General features: G+C 50.8%; 2 protein-coding genes across 2 annotated transcripts; one reads left to right on the top strand and one right to left on the bottom strand.

The window, feature by feature from the left end:
• The first annotated feature begins 1,010 nt into the window (after positions 1 to 1,010).
• On the top strand, positions 1,011 to 2,239 carry LOC109775146 (uncharacterized). Its single transcript, XM_020333904.4, has 2 exons — positions 1,011 to 1,754; positions 1,859 to 2,239. Exons 1-2 carry the CDS (start codon positions 1,134 to 1,136, stop codon positions 1,943 to 1,945), a joined length of 708 nt encoding a protein of 235 aa, XP_020189493.1. The 5' UTR covers positions 1,011 to 1,133; the 3' UTR covers positions 1,946 to 2,239.
• A 13,812-nt stretch (positions 2,240 to 16,051) lies between these two features.
• LOC109775154 (G-type lectin S-receptor-like serine/threonine-protein kinase At2g19130) lies at positions 16,052 to 20,593 on the bottom strand. The gene has a single exon (XM_020333914.3). The coding sequence runs from the start codon at positions 19,960 to 19,962 to the stop codon at positions 17,425 to 17,427; it is 2,538 nt and encodes an 845-aa protein (XP_020189503.3). The 5' UTR covers positions 19,963 to 20,593; the 3' UTR covers positions 16,052 to 17,424.
• Positions 20,594 to 23,664: the final 3,071 nt, after the last annotated feature.

The raw sequence follows: 23,664 nt of genomic DNA, 5'->3' as shown, positions 1-23,664 counted from the left end.
GTTTCCCGCCACTCTCCCAGTCGGTTTCTCGCAACTCCCCCCACTAGTTTCCCAACACCAGCGTCGGTGGGCATAAAATGCTAGGGGGCGACAAACCGGCCATACCACAATATCCCATTCCAAGCATGTCAATCCGTTGAAGCGCCACCCCATCATCAATGTCCTCGACGAGGAGAATGAGCCGGAGCAGGCCAGAGAGCAAGAACGACCTCGTGCCGCCGAGCAAGAATGAGACATCTTCGTCGCAACGCAGAGCAAGATTAGCAATCCGTTGCCGCGCAAGAGCACTATAGCACCACCGAGCAACGGCTGCGGAGCACCGCACTGACTGAGCGGCGCCATACCACCATCCCAGGGAGCTGCCCCGCCGCGCCGATGAAGTGCCAATGTTGACCCCCTGCGTAGCCGATGACCACCACAACGTTGCACGCGAACCCGCCTTCCGTGGATGCGATGAGCCGAAGACACCCCCGCCACCATCTGTCGCACGGGCTTTGCCCGACAACCTCCTCTAATGGCGGCGAGAAGGGGAGAAATGATGGAGAAGGTGGCGGCGGCTAGGGTTTATCCACTCGCATGTGCCGCTCAAGTTTGATATGAGAATTGGGCAGAGATTTAAAACGTATTATCCAAGATTCAGAAAACACGGGACAGCCGATTACTACTAAAAGACCTTTCTAATCTATACTTTGCTCTCTTGGCCCTGCTTCAGTTTTTTTGGAGTACAACAGATCCTGCTCCATTGCGTGCTGAAATTAGGTTCGGCGCCCCGAAAGAAAAAAAACAGGTTCGGCGGTGTCGACAGCGACGCAAGCCCGGTATTCTTTTTCTGCAAATGCCGAGCCGAATGAACCGGAGCACGAGAGAACAAACAAACAAAGCTCCCCCCACTAAACACACGGCCCCACCACTTATTTACACCCACTTCTGGGCTTCTGCCAAAGCCCGTAAATCGTAATCACCTCCCGACTTTCCCCTCTTCCTTCCATCCCACTCGCACCACCACCTTCCCCCACACATCAATCGCAAACCCCCGCAAGTACCACGTCGCAGATGCCGCATTAGCTCCGAAAATCCAAAACCATTCCTCCCCACCCACCCCGACCTCGCTCCCCCCCGCGGCGACGGCGGCCATGACGACCGGATCCAACGCCGACCACTACGGCCCGCCCTCCTACCCGCAGCGCCGCCCGCACTACGGGGGCGCCCCGCCCTCCTACGGCTCCTCGGCCTCCTTCCGCGGCTGCTGCTGCTGCATCTTCATGCTCGTCATCTTCCTCGCCCTCCTGGCCCTCGCCGTCGCGCTCGTCGTCGTCCTCGCCGTCAAGCCCCGCAAGCCCCAGTTCGACCTCAACCAGGTCGCCGTCCAGTACCTCCTCGTCGCCCCGCCGTCCCCGGCCGCGTCGCCGAACGTCGCCGCGGCCCCCGCCGCCGCCTACCTCTCCCTCAACATCACGCTCCTCTTCACCGCCGTGAACCCCAACAAGGTGGGCATCCGCTACGCCGCCACGGCGTTCGACGTCATGTACCACGGGGTGCCGCTCGGGGTGGCGGCCGTGCCCGGGTTCGAGCAGCCCGCGCACAGCACCCGCCTGCTCCAGACCCGCGTCATCGTCGACCGCTTCAACGTCCTCCAGTCCGACGCCCAGGACCTCATCCGCGACGCCGCGCTCAACGACCGCGTCGAGTTCCGCATCACCGGCGACGTCGCCGCCAAGATCCTCGTGCTCGGCTTCTCCTCCCCCAAAGTCCAGGTAAAATTTTACCACCGCAATCCTGCACCCGGAACAAACTTTTTTGTTCTCTTCCTCCGCAAGCTCTGGGCTGATCGAAAGGGACTCGTGAACAAAACCTGCAGGTGTCGGTGGACTGCGCGATCGACATCAGCCCCAAGAGGCAGTCGGTGACATACAAGCAATGCGGCGTGGACGGGCTAAGCGTGTAGGCAGCAAGCGAACCAAACCAACCTCGCCGCCGCCGCAACACCGCAGAAGCGGAGGCTACTGGTATTAATCTAGTGGGGATAGATATATGTGGATGGGAATCTGTACGTCGATTCTAGTCTCTAATCTCGGGTTTTGATTCCTTTACTGCGCGTGGGGCCGGGTAAATTTTGAGCTCTCACCTCTCCTCGCCTTAGTAGGTTGAGGTTACCACTGATTCTTGTGAATTATTGCTGGATGCCATTAGCAGTGAGTATATAAATCAGTCGCCATGGTTCTTCCATGGCCGTTGCTTAGGAGCAAAGGAAGTGGTGCGGGGCTAAAGGCGAGGAGCGAGTGGAATCTGACCGACCCCTTTCCGCTCGCTGCTCCTTGCTGTTCGCGTCCGTAGAATGGTTTCCCTTCGCGTGTTTGTTCGCTTGGGGTGGGAGTCGGTGGGGAACTGCGCTGTCCGACGCACATCGCCACGCCCTTGCTCTGCTTCAGCCGGTAGTGGTGGAGGTGCCGGGTGCGCCATGGAAACGCGAGCAGGAGGCGACGAGCTCGTACGGTTGGTTTCCTGCTTCCATGGTGCCATTTCGTCGTGGTGGGGCCAGACCGTCAAAGGCAGCTGTACGGTTACTTCCTTGGAGCGTGGGATGGGCAGCTTGGCATTGCGTGGAAAAAGTTTGTTTGAAGTTGAAATTTGACGTTCCATTCCGTGCGACGCTTGTCGACAGACGACAGGAATATGCTAGTACTACGTGTTTTGATTATTTAGAAAATGGTGGGATCTACAGCCGACCGGATGTTAAACCGTGTTAAACTAGGGGATGAAGATGGGTTTTTCTGACAACGAATCTCAGTTTGCACATGGCATGACATGGTTTTTGTGATTCTGTGCGAGACTTCCAGTCATCATTGTGTTGATGCACAAGCTTGTTGTGCCATCGAATTGCATTTCCCCCCCTCTATTGGTGGTTGGGGAAGAGGATTGTCCTACATTCGTGTATTAAATTTGTTGTCACGTCTTCAAGTTTCATCAAAAGTTGTACTATAATAGCACTGTGTGCCTGTTACAAGTTGTTCATCAGACTTATCACGGATATCCTACAGATCACTAGTCCTATCGAGCGAGGTACGAGTAAACGATTAAGCCACTAGATCGAACCTCACTTCCCTTGACCAGACCACCCAAGTCGCTGCATCACAATCCGCCGACTGCGGGTAGTGAGAGCTTTCGTGGTTGGTACAACACAACACGATATACAACGCGGCAGCCCGTCGTGATCCTGGAATCCGATCTCCGGACCAGCAGCCTTTTGTTTTGCGTTCCTTCTTGCGTTGAGTTGCTTTGACGTTTGCCTTTTATTTTGGTGTATAGCGACCATCGTTCTTGACCCAACAAGGACTCACGAGCCACCGCCGTAGCCTCGCCGTTTCCTACGCGCGCCGCTACGTACGTTACGTCGCCCTGGGTCTGGACGGACACTGACGTGTGTGTCTTTAATCAGGCAACTATATCGTCGGCTCCATCTCCTGGATCCTCTGCGTCCGTGTTACTGTGGCGGGCCAGATGCGTTAGTGCAACTCCTTCTCTTTTCTAGCTGTACTCGAGTTACCGGGAAGTGCATTGATGTGGAACTGCGGACTGTGCTAGCATTGGAAGTGGTCAATGTGGGTGCCTCTGCGCGTCAGTGTGCCAGACAGTGAGGCTGGTCACAATGGGCAGAAACTTAGGGTGTGTTTGGTTCAGGGACTTTTTAGTCCCAGAGACTAAAAAAAGTCCCTAAAAAGTCCTTATAAACCAAATGGGAGGGACTTTTTCTGCAGGGACTAGAAAAAGACTACTAGAGAGTCTTTTTTGATTAGTCCCTGGGACTAGAAAAAGTCCTAGGACTTCTGAACCAAACACCCCCTTAGGAGTAACATCACACACTCCAATACAAGTTTGCTTATGTGGCATATATTTAATGAAGAGAAAGGTGCTTGTGGTAACTAGCTAAGTTACCGGAACATCACACACTCCAAGAAACAATGAGTCTATATCCTAATAAGACTACCCATAATGGGAGTAACATAGATAGTAACATCACATATATCTAGATAAAATAGATGATGTGGCAAGCAATAAATGAAGGAAGAGAGGCATGTAGTAACATAGCTAGTTACTACTAGTATGAATAACATCACACATATCAAGACAAGATGTGTCTATAGCATAATAAATGAAGTGTTGCATGTTACCACACATATGTTACTCCCCACTATAGAGGTAGTAACATAGAGTGCATGTTACTACTCTATGTTACTACCCATTGTGGCTAGTCTAAATACATCGCTACATGACACTACATACATGTTCCTACCCACTATGAAGATAGTAACATAGTCTAGAAAACTGTGTAGGTTACTAGCTTAAGCTTATGTTCCTGCCCATTGTGACCAGCCTAAGGTCAGGAACGTAGGAAACGGAGCTCTGAACACTACCGGCCGAGATGAAACGGACATTTCCGGGGAACGGTTTGTTGGGACCTGGGTGGGACCCGCGAGACGGAAATGTACCGGCGCTCCAGACCAACATTTTGACGATATACAACGCGGCAGCCCGTCGTGATCCTGGAATCCGATCTCCGGACCAGCCATTTGTCTCGTGTTCCTTCTTGCGTTGAGTTGCTTTGACGTTTTGCCTTTTATTTTGGTGTATAGCGACCATCATTCTTGACCCAACAAGGACTCACGAGCCACCGCCGTAGCCTCGCCGTTTCCTACGCGCGCCGCTACGTACGTGACGTCGCCCTGGGTCTGGACGGAGACCGACGTGTGTGTCTTAATCATCGTCGGCCAGATGCCCTTGGGTGCAATTCCTTTGCTTTTCTAGCTGTACTCGAGTTACCGAGGAATGCATTGATGCGGAACTGCGGAGTGCGGACTGTGCTATTGGAAGTGGCTGCTCGTCAGGGTGCCAAACAGTGAGTACTGGAAACGGTGGCAAATCTTTTGCCTTGTTTCAAAAAAAAAATACTGGAAACGGAGCTCTGAACGCTACCGGCCGAGATGAAACGGACATTTTCTGGGAACCGTTTGTTGGGGCCTGGGTGGGACCCGACAGACGGAAATGTACCGGCGCTCCAGATGGAAATCTAGCCGGCCGACAGGGCTTTCAGGGAATCCAATATAATGATGGTGGTAGTATGAAGCAGGCATTAGGGTTTTAGCATTTTGCATGCTCAGATTAGGCACCGATTCAGCCATCACACGCTCAGATTAGGCACTGATGTCTGTTATTCTGTTTGAGTGCTTTCTCTAAGTGCCCTAGCACACTTTGGCATTATTAGCAGATTATTTATCTCGCCCAGGTTCGAAAAAGAAGAAGAAGAAGAAGAAGAAGACACACCGATCGAACGCATTTGTGGATGTACAACTCATATGGTCATGGGTTCGCTTTTAGGACGCTTTATTTTCCTATACTTTTTCCGTTTCCTTCTTGCTAGTACAGTGCAGGCAAACTCTGCCCATTTCTTCTCTCTTTCCTCTTCCACCAACGCACCGCAAATCTGCGAGAAGCAAAAAAAAAGGTGGCATCGTGTAGATAAAAAGATGGCTGTCATTGTCTCTGATTAAATGAAGTAGTATCATTGTAGTGCCTCCGGCGTTTCTTTATTTCATTTGGCACTTGGCAGTGACTGGGATGTGGGAAGTGCAGTGACTGGGATGTGGGAACTAGTGCCAGACAACGCTGGAGATTTCTACTTTTATTTTAAATACTCCTGTTGAGTGTATGTGTTATGTGCATATTGTGTATTGGGCTACTTCCTTGTACAGTTGAGGTCGTGGTCCACTATTGTACATCATATATACGTGTGATTGCACCTGATCAATACATCATACATGGTATTAGTTGGGTTTCAACCCTAGCTTCCGCCCGCCGCTGCCGCCGCGCACCCTCCCTGCGCCACCGCCGTCTCAGCCGCCGCCGCGTCTTCCCACCCCGCCCCCGCCGCGCTCTCCCTCCGCGCCGCCGCTGCCTCCCTCCCTCGCCGCCGCCGCATCACCTAGCCACCACCGTGACCTATCACTGCCGCCGCGCCTTTCCCTAGCGCCACCGCCTACCACCCTCGCCTCCCTAGCCGCCATTGCGATCCCCCCCCCCCCCCCGCCGCTACAAACCGCCGCCGCACTCCCCTGCAGCTGCCGCTCCCTACTCCCTAGCGGCCGCCCCTAACCCTAGCGGCCGCCCCTAACCCTAACCCTAGCTGCCGCCATGTCTTCCGTCACCTCGTTCGCATCCAACGCGTTCGCCGACGCCAACACCCCTCCCTCCTCGATGCCGCCGACATTCGCAACCTCAACATCTACGAGCGGGTTCCGGTCCGCCTTGATCAGACGGACTCCTCCTACTACGCATGGAAGACGTCCTTCTCCCTTGTGTTCCGGGAGTACAACCTCCTCAACCACGTGGATGGCTCTGTTGACTCCAGCCTCGTGCCCGCGCATCATGAGTGGTCCACCATCGACGCCACGCTCATCCGGTGGTTCTTCCTCACCATCTCGCCGAACATGTTTCACACGGTCGTGCAAGACAGTGATGACGCCCTCGCCGTTTGGACCAAGCTGAACGGACTCTTCACCGACAATCGTCTCCAACGCCGCGTTTTTTTTGCAACAAGAGTTTTTTGGGTGCCACCAGGACAACTCCTCCGCTGACGACTATTGTCGCCGTCTCAAGACTCTCGCTGACGAGCTCCGCGAAATCAGTGCGAAGATCGATGACGATCTCCTCCTCAGCACGCTCATCACCAGCCTCAACGAGGACATCGGCAACGCCGCGGCGAACCTCACGCTCATCCCCGAGCCCTCCTTCGCCAAGTTCGTGGCCTACCTCCGGTTGGAGGAGCGTCGGATGAAGCAAGTCAATACTCGGGCCATGCACACCTCCCTCGCTGCCGGCACCACCCGCGGCGGTCCTCCTGCACCACCCACCGCCCCCGCCACGGGGCCCCACGCCCTACCCGCAGCAGCTGCCGCCGCCTCCCTACGGCGCGCCCGCACCCCCGCCTCCCCTGCCGATTGGCGTCGGGGTGGCCGGCGTGGTGGCCAGCAGCAACAGCAGCCGGCCCCGCGGGCCCCCCACGTCACCACCAGCAGTCGGTGCCTCCCCCGTGGGCCGGCGGGTACAACCCGTGGACCGGCGTTGTCCACGCGTACACCATGCCGGTCCCATGGGCGTCGGCACCTACTCTTCCGGTGCCACGTCCCCGGCGCATCAGGCATACTACGCGGCTCCGCAGCCGTACGGAGGGTACCCACCACCGCCGATGGATGGCGACTACGGCTTCCCGGTGGCCTCTCCATCATCTCAGCCGACACTGCCACCGGCGCCTTGGGACCCAGCGTTACTAGCCGCGCTGCACGCCGCACCTTCACCAAACAACTACACCGGCGGCGGCGATCGGTACATGGACACCGGGGCCACTGCTCACATGTTTGCTCATCCTGATAATCTTGCCTCTTTCTCTCCCGTCACCACCGCCCACCGCATCATTGTCGGTGATAGTTCCACCCTTCCCATCACACATGTTGGGCAAACTTCGTTTCCTTCTAATTCCATGCCTTTATCCTTGTCTAACATACTTGTGTCACCTCATCTTATTAAAAATCTTATTTCCGTTCGTTGTCACTTGAGAAAATCCTGTTACTGTTGAATTTGACGAACTTGGTTTTTGTGTCAAGGACGCACGAACCAGGATGGTACTTCACCGATGTGACAGCCCCGACGAGCTCTATCCGGTGCATCCGCCTTCCTCCACCACCACCTTACCAGTTGCTCTCTCCGCTGGCGTCGATCTTTGGCATGCTCGTCTGGGTCATCCCAACCCCGTCACTCTTCGTCATATTCTTAGGAGTTTCAGTTTTAGTTGTAATAAGATACAGGATCATACTTGTCATGCTTGTCGTGTTGGCAAACACGTATGCCTCCCATTTAATAATTCCACCACCATTGCTTCTTTTCCTTTTCAGTTGATCCATAGTGATGTGTGGACCTCTCCAATTCCTAGTAATTTGGGCTACTTATATTATCTGGTTATCCTTGATGACTACTCTCATTATGTGTGGACTTTTCCTTTGCGGCGAAAGTCGGATGCGCTTTCCACCTTGACGGCTTTTTACTCCTATCTCAGCACGCAGTTTGGGCGTCCCATTCTTACTCTTTAGACTGACAATGGAAAAGAGTTCGACAACCTTGCTTTCCGCACTTTTCTCTTGCACCATGCACAGTCTTCCGTCTCACTTGCCAGTATACTTCACAACAAAATGGTCGAGCCAAACGCGTCCTTCTCACTCTCAATGACTACGTTCGCATGCTCCTGTTTCATACCAACGTGCCTCCTCGCTTCTAGCCGGATGCACTTGCTACCGCGTCACTCCTTCTTAATCTCCGGCCATGTCGCCCGCGTTGGAACTACATGCCTCATCACCTCCTCTTCGGTACACGACCCTCTTATGGTCTGCGTATCTTTGGGTGTTTATGTTATCCTAGCACTGCCAACACTTCTCCTCATAAACTTGCACTGCGTTCTGTCGCATGCATCTTCATCGGCTACCCTTCCAACTCCAAGGGCTATCAGTGCTACGATCCCATATCCCATTGCGTGTTCACTTCCCGGAACATTTACTTTGATGAGCATGTGTTTCCGTTTCAGTAGGTACCTCCGGCCGTCTCTCCATCGCCGGTCGCTAACGGTGTCGTGGGAACAGATTTGACAATAGAGGATAGGGGTACGTATAGGAGGGCAGAGCCTAGCTATGGTGTGGTTGTACACTCGGATTTACGAGTTCAAGCCCCTCTCGGAAAAGGTAAAGACCCTGTCTCGGTGCTGCTGGAGCTTTGTTATCTGGTATGGTGGGTTACAGGAGATGCGAACCCTTGTGTAGGAGTGGAGGGGCAGCTTATATAGAGTCTGATGGCCCCTCATGAATGCCCCATTACCCAAGGGTTCAATGGAGAAGTAAAGGGTGCGAGCATTATTGGTAACGTCAGTATTAGATGCTCTTTATGGTGGCGAACTGATCGCCTGACCTTTGCGGTCTTAGGGTGATTCTTGGTCTTCTGTTGTCGAGTGACGCTAGGTACTCTGATTGAACAGAGGCAGTCGAGTGTCGGTGAGGCTACCGAGTGAATCCCTCGTCCGAGTGTCTTGTAAGTTGCGGGTATCCCAGTCGGTGACTCCTTCTTAACCTTGTGGGTCTTGGATTCTTGTATGTGGTGTCCTTGGGTAGGGTATGTAGGTCAGGCCTAGGACCCTACCCTAGGTACATGTTTATGACCCACAAGTATATGGGATCAATTGTAGCCTTTTCGATAAGTAAGAGTGTCGAACCCAATGAGGAGCAGAAGAAAATGACAAGTGGTTTTCAGCAAGGTAATGTCTGCAAGTGCTGAAATTGTAAGTAACAGAGTAGTTTGATAGCAAGATAATTTGTAACGAGCAGGTAACGGTAACAAAAGTGCAACAAGGTAGCCCAATCCTTTTGAGGCAAAGGACAAGCCAAACAGTCTCTTATAATAAGAAAGTGTTCTTGAGGGTACACGGGAATTTCATCTAGTCACTTTCATCATATTGGTTTGATTTTTGTTCGCTACTTTGATAATTTGATATGTAGGTGGACCGGTGCTTAGGTGTTGTTCTTACTTGAACAAGCCTCCTACTTATGATTAACCCCCTCGCAAGCATCCGCAACTATGAGAAAAGTATCCAGAATAAACTCTAACCATAGCATTAAACTTTTGGATCCAATCAGTCCCTTACGGAATAGCGCATAAACTAGGGTTTAAGCTTCTGTCACTCTCACAACCCATCATCTAATTACTACTCCACAATGCATTCCCTTAGGCCCAAATATGGTGAAGTGTCATGTAGTCGACATTCACATGACATCACTAAGGGAATCACAAACATACATACTATCAAAATAACGAACACATATCAAGTTCACATGATTACTTGCAACATGATTTCTCCCGTGACCTCAAGAACAAAAGTAACTACTCACAAGTGATAAACATTCTCAAGATCAGAGGGGTGTTCAATATCTTAATGGATCTGAACATATAATCTTCCACCAAATAAACCAATAGTAATCAACTACAAGATGTAAACACTACTAGTCACCCACAAGCACCAATCTATAGTTCCGATACAAAGATTGAACACAAGAGATGAACTAGGGTTTGAGATGAGATGGTGTTGTTGAAGATGTTGATGGAGATTGCCCTCCTCAAGATGGGAGAGTTGTTGGTGATGATGATGACGATGATTTCCCCCTCCGGGAGGGAAGTTCCTCTGGTGGAATCGCTCCGCCGAAGGGCAAAAGTGCTCCTGCCCAAGTTCCGCCTCGAGACGGCGGCGCTCCGTCCGAAAAGTCCTCTCCTTATTTTTTCTAGGTCAAAATGACTTATATACCAGAAGATATACCAAAAGTGCTCCAGCAAGGTGTTTTTGTGTTTTTATTTTTATAGATCTGAAAACAATATGATGAAAATAGACCTGGGGGCCATAGTTTTCACTAGAGGCTTCTCTCTTGAAAGAACACATGCGGTGGGTAAACAAATTACTGTTGAGCAACTGAGAGAAAAGTGCATAGTTATGACGATATCCAAGGCAATGATCATGAATATAGGCATCACGTCCGTGACAAGTAGACCGACTCCTGCCTGCATGTACTACTATTTCTCCACACATCGACCGCTATCTAGTATGCATCTAGTGTATTAGGTTAACAAGACCAAAGCAACGCCTTAAGCAAGATGACATGATGTAGAGGCATAGATCCAATCAATATGAAATAAACCCCATCTTTTTATCCTTAGTGGCAACAATACAAATATGTGCCTCGCTACCCTTTCTATCACTCGGTGAGGACACCGCAAGATTGAACCCATTACAAAGCACCTCTCCCATTGCAAGAAAAATCAATCTAGTTGGCCAAACCAAATCAATAGATTGGAGAGAAATACAAAGCTATCTTAATCATGCATAAAAGAGTTCAGAAAAAACTCAAATAATATTCATAGATAATCTGATCATAAATCCACAATTCATCGGATCTCAACAAACGCATCGCAAAAGAAGATTACATCGAATAGATCTCCAAGAACATCGATGAGAACATTGTATTGAAGATTAAAGAGAGAGAAGAAGCCATCTAGCTAATAGCTATGGACCCGTAGGTCTGTGTTAAACTACTCACACATCATCGGAAGGGCGGCAAGGTTGATGTAGAAGCCCTCCGTGATCGAATCCCCCTCCGGCAGAGTGCCGTAAAAGGCCCCAAGATGGGATCTCACGAGAACAGAAGCTTGCGGCGGTGGAAAAGTATTTTTGGTGTGCCCCCTGGTATACGGGGAATATTTGGGCATTTATAGAGCTGAGATTAGGGTTAGAGGAGCCACGGGGGGGGGGGGGGCAGAATCTCATAGGCGCCACCCCTAGGGTGCGCCTCGTGAGCATGTGGCTCACCCGTGGGCCTTCTGGCCTCCTCCCGGAGCTTCCTAGACGTCTGCTGGTCCAAGAAAAATCCTAAAAAAAGTTTCGTTTCGTTTGGACTCCGTTTGGTATTGATTTTCTGTAAAAGACAAAACAAGGAAAAAACAACAACTGGCACTTGGCACTAGGTTAATATGTTAGTCCCAAAAAATGATATAAAATAGCATAATAATGCATATAAAACGTCCAAGATGGATAATATAATAGCATGGAACAATTGAAAATTATAAATACGTTGGAGACGTATCAGTTCCTCCGGAAGCTTCCTTGCTTGTGGTGTGCTCCAGAGAAGTTTGTAAAGGTGTGGTGGTCGCCTTCAAGACCAACCCCGAGTGAATCGAGGCTCATCCGTTGGGGGTGACTTGAAAGGGAGAATATGGTGAGTCAGTTGGTGAAGCCCCGGGGCTTTGGCTTCGGCACCACTCTAACGGAGATTAGCACTCTCACGAGTGTGACTTCGGGATAAATCCGCATCCCCGACTCACTTATGGTTATCTCATACCCACACCCTTTACTTTCGGCAATTCATACTTGCGCATATTGATATATCTTGTGCTAGTTGAATTGATTAGTTGTTCCTACATTTCCATATCTTGTGATATAGTTTGTGCTTGCTAGTTTTCTTAAGTGCCTATCTTGTTTTGCATAGGTTGTTGGTGCACTTAGTTGAGCCTAGCATATTTAGGATTTGTGCTTGAAAAGTATATGTTTAGTTTAATTCCGCATTGGAATAAAGCCAAATCTGTAAAAGTTTTATAACGCCTATTCACCCCCTCTAGTCGTCATCTCGGTCCTTTCGGTCGTCATCTGTTTGTCCCAGGTGCAATTTATATGGCATGTATTAGACTCGATGTTTTCACATGTACTCGGGATGTGGAACGACCTACTTAGGGTCTGTCAAACACCACTCAGTAAATAAGTAGTTATAAAAGTAGCTTTAGGGTTAACCATAAAACATGCCACGAGACATGGACCACTCAGTAAATAAGTAGTTATAAAAGTAGCTTTAGGGTTAACCATAAAACATGCCACGAGACATGGACCAAGATGTGATTTGCCCCCCCCTATTCAGAGAGATGTTTTAGGCCCTCTCGAGTGATATATTTGAAAATCATGACAATGTGGGTTGGATTAAGAGTCAACTTTGTTTGGGAATTTGTATGAGGAGTTTGAGAAGAGAGGTCGAGCTACCAACCAAGGTGACAAGAACTCACCTTGATCTCAACAACACATATCACAAGGCAAAAGACATGTTGCATATAACACATTGTCAAGGTTCGTTAGTATGACTTTGCAGACACTTAGGAGCGGCATGTTCTGCTTGGAGCCACTACCAGCTATCGACTCCAATCGTTTCCCTGTGTACGTAAACCCATAGGGTCGCACATTTAAGGGGAAGGGGTGGACCACTCAGACTCAGGTTAGTCCTGAGTGGAATTTGGGCATAATGTCTAAATGGGTCTCAAGTGTTGAGGCCATCTAGGTGTAACCCTAGAAAGGGTTAAATATTTCCACCTCACAACCGCCACCACTTCTGTCGATGGTAAAACCCACAGGCCTCGGGGTAGGGAGTCCCGAGCTGTGGATCTCCGATCAATAGGTAACAAGGGACGAAGGAGACTGATAACCCACAACTATAGGGGACCCTTTGTAGCCTTTTTCAATAAATAAGAGTGTCGAACCCAACGAGGAGCTAAAGGTAGAACAAATATTCCCTCAAGTTCTATCGACCACCGATACAACTCTACGCACGCTTGACGTTCGCTTTACCTAGAACAAGTATGAAACTAGAAGTACTTTGTAGGTGTGATAGGGTAGGTTTGCAAGGTAATAAAGAGCAAGTAAATAAAATCTAGGGGCTGCTTAGATAAAGGCACAACTAAGTTAGTTTTAGTAGAGAGCTTTTTCAACAAGAAAGTCATTTGTCCCTAGGCAATCGATAACAAGTACCGGTAATCATTCTTGTAATTTTATATGAGGGAGAGGCATGAGCTAACATACTTTCTCTACTTGGATCATATGCACTTATGATTGGACCCCTAGCAAGCATCTGCAACTACTAAAGATCATTAAGGTCGTGAAACCCGACCATAGCATTAAGTATCAAGTCCTCTTTACTCCCATACGCCATAATCCACTTATCCGCGTTTAGGCTGCTGTCACCCCCGCAACACTGACAATAAGCAAACCATGAACATATTGCAACACCCTACAGCGGGGGCCCCTCACATTTGCGCGAGAACGGAGGGCATCGTAGGACAACACCATATATAAAATATACAATCATACCAACCAAGATCACGATTAACCCACAGGACAAAACGGATCTACTCAAACATCATAGGATAACCATAGATCATTGGGAAATAATATCTGGAGTTGAGCACCATGTTTAAGTAGAGATTACAGCGGGGAGAAGGGTTGTTACACCGCTGCATAGAGGGGGAGAAAGTTGGTGTTGACGTTAGCAAGATTATTGATGTAGATCGCCATCATGATCCTAGCCCCGACGGCACTCCGGCGCCACCAGGAGAGAGGGGGAGAGAGCCCCCTCCTTCTTCTTCTTCCTTGGCTTCCCCCTAGATGGGAGGAGAGTTCCCCCTCTGGTCCTTGATCATTAAGGTCGCGAAACCCAACCATAGCATTAAGTATCAAGTCCTCTTTACTCCCATACGCCATAATCCACTTATCCGCGTCCCACCCCTCCGAGATTGGATCTCCCTCTCTGTTCTCTTCTGTTTCGCGTTCCCCAGATCTGGCCGAAAACCGTTTCTTATATTCCCGGAGATCTGTAACTCTGATTGCGCTGAGATTTTTTTTCCGGATATAAGCTTCCTTGCGCCCGAAGTAGATCTCCAACCGACGTTCGAGGAGGGCACAACCCACCACCACGCGCCAGGGGTCTCTAGCGCGCCCTAGTGTCTTGTGGGCTGTGTGGGCCTCCGTTTGCGGTGATCCAACTCCCAAAAATCACATATATTCTAAAATAATTCTCTATGAAATTTTATTGCATTTGGACTTTGTTTGATATGGATATTGTGCGATACAAAAAACATGCAAAAAACAGGAACTGGCACTGGGCACTGGATCAATAGGTTAGTCCAATAAATCATATAAAAAGGTGCCAAAAGTATGTGAAACTTGTATAATATTGGCATGAAACAATCAAAAATTATAGATACGACGGAGACGTATGAGAGACAGTGTTTACCCAGGTTCGGGCCCTCTCGAAGAGGTAATACCCTACGTCCTGCTTTGATTGTATTGATGATCGTGTATCGAGTACAAGCTTGATCTACCTCGAGGTCGTAAGTTGTGTTCTAACCCTAAGGCTAGGTGGATGTGATTATGATCGGATCCCCTCTACAGGCTAAACCCCTTGGCTTGTATACACACCAGGAGGGTACCTAGGGTTACATGGTCGGTTGTTGATCTAGAGATGCGTATGAAGGTGGCTGGAGATGTCCTTGGAGTACACGTCAAGTCTTCGCTGGAAGCTGTCTTGATCACGTAGAGGGCGAGACTTCCAGAGTTCTTACTTGAGAGAATGGTGGCCCATAAGATTGGCCAAGGACTGTGGTCCAACTAGCTTGGTACCCCCTAGTCCAGGACACTGTCAGTAGCCCTCAAACTGGTCTTCTACGCCGAGGACGACGGTCTTCTTTGGTTAAATGACTTCGGCTTTGGTGTCTTCGGTTTGACAGCGAGTTCCTCCCCCGAAGATTTGGGATTTGTTCCACGTGTCGTGAGATTTTACTGGGCCATTTGGAATCCGCCCCTGAACAGAGGTTCTCCAAACCCGATAGCATCAGAAGATGCGGATAACAAAAGGTTCGCTCAATAAAGATCTTTGTGAATACGTCGGAATTTATCGAGGGTGTTCAGATCCCGCTATAAATTACGGACCGAAAGGTGTTTCAGGTCATGTCCTCATATGTTTGAACCTGTAGGGCCACACAGTTAATGGATAGTGGTTTATAGGAGAACTAGGAGATGAAGGAGAATGAGCACCAGATGTGTTCTGTATGATCTCGGAAGTGTTTCGAGATGTTCCAGGAGTGTCCCCGTGATGCAGAGAATGTTTCTGAAGGTTCGAGAACCTTTCGGGAAAAATTCAAATCCCTGGTGTGTGGCCACCTTGGCTAGGCCAAGTGGCAAGACTCACAAGACCTTAGGTTAGTGCACCAAGGGTTTGAAGAAATTCTTGTGAGTGAGATGTATAACCCAGCTGCAGGAATCACCACACCACACCAACTCTTGTTCCTCCACTTCAGTTGCATGGACTAGCGACTAAAATTATCATCACCCGTAACCTCGTAGTGATCTTGGACTATCCGCGTGTGTAAAATTTTGTTGCATAGCATAGCATGTTCCTGCACAAATTTGCATCAGCAAGTGAAGTGAAGCACATGGCGCCTCGCGTTCAAACATTTGCTTGGAGGCTTCTTCGACATGCCCTCCCTACTAGAGCAAGGGCTGGTAAGTACTCGGTCCATATTAGCACTACATGTACCAAATGCAATTTGGAAGAGGATGAAATCCACCTTTTCTTTCTCTGCTCCTTTGCTCAAGCAGCTTGGTTTGTAAGTCCTTGGCATATGCGATCTGATATATTGGTTGCCCAATACTCTATGATGCCTAACATTATTTTTGCTCTCTGTAATTTGCATCATCCGAATGCTTCTATCCCTAATATCTTCACTTTCTTATGGTGTTTGTGGAAAGCCAGGAACCAAATTCTCTTTTGCAGGAAAGACTCGCTTCCTCACCATGTGCATCTGACTTCTAATGCTATATCTTTAGCACAGGCTATACTGGACCCCAACTCATATCCATCCCCTGCCCAACAAGTTGCAGCACCATCAAGCTCTCAAATCCAAGGTGCAGAATAAATTTTGGAGGGATCCACAATCAAATCTGATTTACTTATTGCAGGAACTAAAGTCTATTCTGATGCTACTTGGCACAAGAAAAATTCGCCTCTATTACTGGGATTGGTGTTTTTGTCCGTATTACTGATCAAGGAATTGATAGGAAAATCATGGTACAGGCGTGTGCGGATGATGCTCATTCTCCTGTATGTGCAGAAGCTTTGGCATTTAGGCTAGCAACTGCGGTGGTGGCCTCTCTTCACCTTAACCAGGTTTCTTTCCTGACTAACAATCTTTCCTTCGCATAGATGGCGGCGGCTAGAAATATAAATGATGTCTTGATCACGTGGAGATGTCGCAACCCTCTCTGTAGATTTATCCAGGACACATCTTCTCTAAATGTTGTTGTTTATCACATCCCCAGAAACCCCGATGATCAGGCGCACACCGACCAGCACGAGGCGAGGTTTCAGAACCATGTTGCTTCTGATCGCCTGGCACATTTGGAAGGAGAGGAACGCCTGCGTTTTCAGAGCCAAAATGCCACGGCCAGACGACGTCCTCCAGGCTATCAAGCTGGATCTTGCACAATGGAGACTCGACGGAGCGACATGCTTAGAGCCCCCGTTCGAGGACGCCGCTATGAGATAGCACGCCAAAGGCCTCCCAGTTTCGCTTCTCTTCTGTTTCTTTTGCTTTGTGCTCTCCGTTTGCACACCTCTCTTGTGCTCATGATCACTTGATCCCCGCTGTTTCGCGTATGCTTTCTCCTAAATCAATGAAGCCGGCCAAAACCGGGTCTTTCCAAAAAAAAAAACATCCCCAGAAACATCAATGGGGTTGTGCTTATCAGGTCTCAACTAAAGAATAGAATCTGTCTTCGCTTGTACTCATTCCTCTCAAGGCAACGGTTCGTGCCCTCTTTTACTTTCTCTTCAAAATCTTCAGGTGAGAGGGTATGCAGTTCACGCTGTACTTTGCTCCTTAGATGAATGGGAATTTGGCGCTTGTTGGCCGGATATTCGCGCCTACTTGTGTTAAAAAAAGAAGAAGAAGAAAAAAAACAAGTCGATTGGGTCCTCTTCAGAGCGTGCGCGAATCCTCCGCACAGAACACCTCGAGGTGTCTGGGCACGGGCGCAGCCCCCACCGTGAGCGACCCCTCCAGAACCTGCACCACCTGCCCCATCGTCGGCCTCATCGCCTCGCTCTGCTGTATGCACCAGCACGCGACGCTGCACGCCCGGCCCAGCTCCCCCACGTCCGCGTCCCCCGCCAGCCTCTCGTCCAAGAGCGCCACAAACTGCCCCTCGCTGACCTTGGTGGCCGCCCAGAGCGGGAAGTGGCCCGCGCCGCGGCCGCCGGCGTCCCGGTTCCTCCGGCCGGAGACGAGCTCCAGCAGCGTCATGCCGTAGCTGTACACGTCCGCCTTGGGCGTGATGGGCAGGCCCAGGACCCACTCCGGCGCCAGGTACCCCACCGTGCCCCGCGCCGTGGTCAGCGCGTGGCTGAAGTCCCGCCCGATGAGCTTCGCCATGCCGAAGTCGGCCACCTTGGGGCGGAAGGCCGTGTCCAGGAGTATGTTCTCCGGCTTCACGTCGCAGTGCACGATGCGCTCCTGGCACTGCTCGTGGAGGTAGGCGAGGCCCCTGGCGACGCCGGCCATGATCCCGAACCTGGTGCCCCAGTCCAGCAGCCCGAAGCTCGGGCCGGCCATGGCGGAGGCCAAGGAGCCGTTGGGCATGTAGTCGTACACCAGCAGCCGCTCGCGCCTCGTCGCGCAGAACCCGCGAAGGCGTACGAGATTGACGTGGTGGATCGTCCCCAGGGTCCTCACCTCGGCGCGGAACTGCTTCTCCCCCTGCGCCGATCCCTCGAGTCTCTTGACGGCCACCGCTGTGTGGACACCGTCACGGAGAGTCCCTTTGTACACGGAGCCAAAGCTCCCCATGCCCAGCTTCTGGGAGAAGTTGTCCGTGCACCGCGCCAGATAGCCGTGGCTGAACACCAGAAGAGAGCCGTCGTGCCGCACAGTATTCGCGCCACGTCGCCTCCAGCAAACGAAGACGAACAAGCAGAGTATCGTGAGAAAAGATACCGAAGACGCGACCAGGATGACGTCGCGTTCATTTGTTGACGCGCCGCCATGGTTACCGGTGGCAGTAAGATCGGCGGCGGCGACTCGGAGGAACAGAGTGGACGAGCCGGCTTCGCCGTGGGTGACCTGCTGAATGTTCCTGAGATCACCACCCCACACCATGCAACCACCGCTGTACGCATACGCCGTACAAGAGCAGTTTCTCAAGCACGCCGACGCGCAATCTCCGGAGCTACCTGCCGCGGAGAAATAACTGCTCGGCAGCTTGACATTTTCCACCGGAAGGAACCCATCGGTCGATGTGCCGTTGCTGCAGTGCAAGCTCGTCTTCCTCGCGCAGCCACCGCTCCAGTCCCCCGGCGACGCGGCGTCGAACGCCGGCAAGCACCGGCAGTACTGCGAGCCGGCCACGTCGCACAGGCCGAAGGGCCCGCACACCGAGTACACGTCGCACGGCGACGTGGGGGTCGCCCAGTGGAGCAGCCACTGCCGGGACTCGCTGGACCAGTCGAACATGGTGAGCTGCCCGTGCGGGCTCATCACCATCCTCGACAGGGTAGATGGGTTGACCACCTCAAAGGAGAAGCTGACCTCCTCGTCGTTGTTGACGGAGTTGTACTTGTACCTAGCCGACATGCCCATCTCCGGCACGGAGGCGAAGCGCTGGCCGCTCGACGCACCGACGCGGTGGTACACGGTCGTGCCGTTCCACGAGAAGGTGTACTGGCCGGACCCGGACGGGTCGACCCAGTCCATGTACAATCCCGTGGATGGGTCGACGGCGCTCCTCCATGACACGAGCGTCTGGTACGCGCCGCTGCTCTTGTTCAGCCCGACCCAGCCGCCCGGCATGAGCGTGTCGGTCGGGTGCTCGAAGCTCTGCCACATGACCTCCGACGAGTTGCCCGGCTGCCGGCCCCGCAGAACGAGGTTCCCGCTGTCGAGGAGCGCCGCCACGACGGGCCCGTTGCTCGTACGTGCGTGAATGGTCGACGACCAGATTTGGTTCTGGTTCAGGAGGAGGACGAGGTTGCCGTCCGGAGCTAGCGTCAGCTCCGAGGACGATGGGTCGGAGACAGGGCGGTCCCTGTTCATCACCCAAATGACGGTCTGAACCGGGATCTGCTTGTACCATATGCCGACGTAGTAGCTGGAGTCGCCGGCCGGGGAGAAGAAGCCCAGCTCAAACTTGCCTCCCTCCGAGACCAGCGTCCGGTTCCCGGTGAGGGATTCTCCCACGGAGAGCGAGTCGGAGGCTGCCGCGGCGGCAGAGGAGCTCAGGCACTCGAGCAAGAGGAGCAGACCGAGTTTGCACCGAGAGCCCATGCCCGGCCACTGTCGGCCGGAGTAAATGACGAGCACCGCTGTTAACCTTCGGACCTGAAGTCTGAACTGCACCAGTGGTACTCCAGGTAGTAAGTGCTCTTCATTGACAGGTGGTGGCGTGGTGCTGTGTTGTGCTGCACGGGCAGGGTCATACGGGAGTGTGCACAAGATGACCAAAGACCAGCCACGGTAGTACATAGACCGGCTCTTCTTTGGCGGGGCTGACTATCTTCAGGGCCAGTTCTTCTAAGCTATGCCGTGGAAATAAGCTCCTGGGAGAATAAGCTTCAGATAAGCTTCTGTGAGAGTAAGCTTCAGATAATAAGTTAGCCAGTTCTTTTTCTTTTTCATGTCTGTTTTGTCAGCTTATCTGCCGTATGGTTAGGGAAAAGTCTGTAATGCCCTTGGACTATATTGTTGTTCAGATTAAATGATATCATTTTTTTTCAAAAATACTAACGCCCACACGTGTGGGTGTTAGCCAACTCACCCACACGCCTCCATCCCCGTTCAATCACTTCTGCACGAATCTTGGCACGAAATGGGTGATTTTGTGTGCCACGTAGGACACCTCGCGTGTGTGGCATGTGCGAGAGTTCGCCCGCACGCCGGTTTTCTCTCCGCGGTCAACGGTTGCCACTCGGGGGCGTGCGGTGGAACTGCTTGGCGCCCGCACGCCACACCCGCATGCGGTTGCCGTCAACCACGTCTCGCACTTCGTCCCTCCTCCCCTCGCGGTTCCATTTACTCGCTCCACTTCATTACTCACCCAACCCACATAGCAGTTCAGTCGATTGGAGGAGAAGCCGAGAGGAGAAGGCGGCGGCGGAGGCGGAAGAGTCGACGGCATTCGCGACCGTCGGTGGGGCTCGCCAGACCGGAGCGTCTTCGCCGGAGAGCCCCGCAGATTGAAGGTAATGCTCCCCCCACGCCCACATTCCTTGCCTGCATTCCCTCCCCCCATCTGTGGCCAATTTTCCGCTCGAGATTCATCAAGATTCCGGCGGATTCGCGGTGCTCCGGCGTTCCCGTCGGCGGCAGAGTCCCGTGCTTGCCGTTTTTTAGTGGCATTGCGCAGTTTCGTCGCCGCCGCGGTGGCAGTCATGCCGGTGTGGCTCGGCCTGTCCGCAGCCACATCCTGGTTCTGCCTTGCGAGATAGCCGGCGTTTTTCTAGATGTTAGTTATGTATTGCCTCGAAATGCTATTTGCGATCAGTGGAGAAAGTTTTTCGTTGTTGAATTTCAGGTTATGATAGTTGCCAATGAACCCTAGATCTAGGTAGTTGTATTTCAAAGTGTAGTATAAAGGCAGCCATGGTAGTTTCAGCAACTATCTGCACTGGATGGCAACTAATTTCCTGATCAACTGTGTCAGTTGCCACAGATATGCTTTCCATGTGGCAACTAATTTGTGATCACACTATGGTTGTTTCCATGCTGTAGGCAGGATAATGTGGCAAATTCACTGTACCATAGACTCAATTTGTGTTTTGCCATGCTGACTTGTGATATCTGAACATATTTGGTTGTATTACATGGCAACTCATTTTTAATATGAGGCCGATGTTTGAATTGCCACATTACTGATTGTTTAGTGGATGTTTTCAGCACTTTTTGAATTGTCTTGCATTTTAACATGGCAATTTCAACCTAGTACATTTGCCTGTGAACATATGGCAACTCATTTTAATATGAGGGCAGCATGTGAGTTGCCACATTATTTGTTTGTGCAGGTGAAGATGTGTGCCTTTCTCTGTACTTTCTTGTGCTAACATGGCAACTTGAACATTTGTGTAAGTGCCTTATGATTTGTACATTTTTCAAATGAAGCCAACGTGTTTAGTTGCCACATTTCTTGTTGGACAATCATAGGGGGTGTGGGTGTTCCTATGATATTGCCTAATCTTTTGCCACTTTCATTTGAGCCCATGTGGCAAGTACATTGTGTTAGGTAGCAGCTGCTTCCTTCATAAGTTCATTTCACCCTGACATTTTGTTCTGTTCTTACCTCAGCACAATGGCTCGCGGCGATCATCAAGACGATGATGATGATTTCATGGAGTTACCGCAACAGAATCGTGCAACTGGACGGACAAAAGATGGCGATGAGGTAACTTTCCACCCCCATATGTTTTTGAATGTCACATTGAGTTTGCAATCGTCTGTTAGGAACTAAATTTTCATGATACTGAAACATGGCAACAAATCATCATTTGTCTGTTATGCAGAAGAAGAAACGTTATCGCAATAGGGCTTCACAAGAACGCCTGACTATATTGACCGAGGGCTTTACTGACGAGCAGAAGGGAGCTGCTGCTGAGATGGGGATGCAGGCTCTGATGGATGTTCGGTGCAAGAACCTAGTGAACCCTGTATGCGACTGGCTCGGTGAGATTTACGATACTGCCTCCAGGGAATTTGTGATTCCGGGACGTGGAAGACTGCCGTTGGACGAGGAATCCGTGTTCTGCACTTTAGGTGTGCCCCGTGGAGAAATCAAAGTCCCGTACAAGGTCAATAATAAGATTGAGGAAACGTTGTTTGCCCGTTTGTTTCCTGGGACGGCATCCATGCCGAACACGACTGTGCTGGCAAATTCTCTGGAGAGCATGAAAACCCATGGTGAGGTTTTCAAGATGAAGCTACTCATGTACTCGATCTCAGCTGTCTTTGCGCCTACCACATCTCTTCGCCCAAACAACAAGTGCTTCCTGTTGGAAATATGCCCTAGAGGCAATAATAAAATGGTTATTATTATATTTCCTTGTTCATGATAATTGTCCATTGTTCATGCTATAATTGTATTAACCGGAAACCATAATACATGTGTGAATACATAGATCATAATATGTCCCTAGTAAGCCTCTAGTTGACTAGCTCGTTGATCAATAGATGGTCATGGTTTCTTGACCATGGACATTGGATGTCGTTGATAACGGGATCACATCATTAGAGAATGATGTGATGGACAAGACCCAATCCTAAGCATAGCACAAGATCGTGTAGTTCGTTTGCTAGAGCTTTTCTAATGTCAAGTATCATTTCCTTAGACCATGAGATTGTGCAACTCCTGGATACCGTAGGAGTGGTTTGGATGTATCAAACGTCACAACGTAACTGAGTGGCTATAAAGGTGCACTACAGGTATATCCGAAAGTGTCAGTTGGGTTGGCACGAATCGAGACTGGGATTTGTCACTCCCTATGACGGAGAGGTATCTCTGGGCCCACTCGGTAATGCATCATCATAATGAGCTCAATGTGACTAAGGAGTTAGTCACGGGATCATGCGTTACGGAACGAGTAAAGAGACTTGCCGGCAACGAGATTGAATGAGGTATGGGAATACTGACGATCGAATCTCGGGCAAGTAACATACCGATGGACAAAGGGAATTGTATACGGGATTGATTGAATCTCCGACATTGTGGTTCATCCGATGAGATCATCGTGGAACATGTGGGAGCCAATATGGGTACCCAGATCCCGCTATTGGTTATTGGCCGGAGAGGTGTCTCGGTCATGTCTGCATGGTTCCCGAACCCATAGGGTCTACACACTTAAGGTTCAGTGACACTAGAGTTGTTATGGGAAATAGTATGTGGTTACCGAAGGTTGTTCGGAGTCCCGGATGAGATCCCGGACGTGACGAGGAACTTCGAAATGGTCCAGAGGTGAAGATCGATATATTGGACGAAGGGTATTGGAGTCCGGAATCATTCCGGGGGTACCGGGTGACGACCAGCGTGCCCGAAGGGGTTTCAGAGGCCCCTACAAGTGTTGGGGAGCCTTATGGGCCAAGGGGAGGGGGCACATCAGCCCACTAGGAGGCTGTGCGCCCCTCCCACCCCATCTCACGTAACGTGGAGAGGTGGGGGCGCCTCCCCTAGGGCAGCCACCC

The sequence above is a fragment of the Aegilops tauschii genome, chromosome 4 (genome assembly GCF_002575655.3).
Source record: "Aegilops tauschii subsp. strangulata cultivar AL8/78 chromosome 4, Aet v6.0, whole genome shotgun sequence".
NCBI lineage: Eukaryota > Viridiplantae > Streptophyta > Magnoliopsida > Poales > Poaceae > Aegilops > Aegilops tauschii.
The sequence above is the reverse complement of the archived record's forward strand: the minus strand, read 5'-3'. Positions and strand labels throughout refer to the sequence as shown.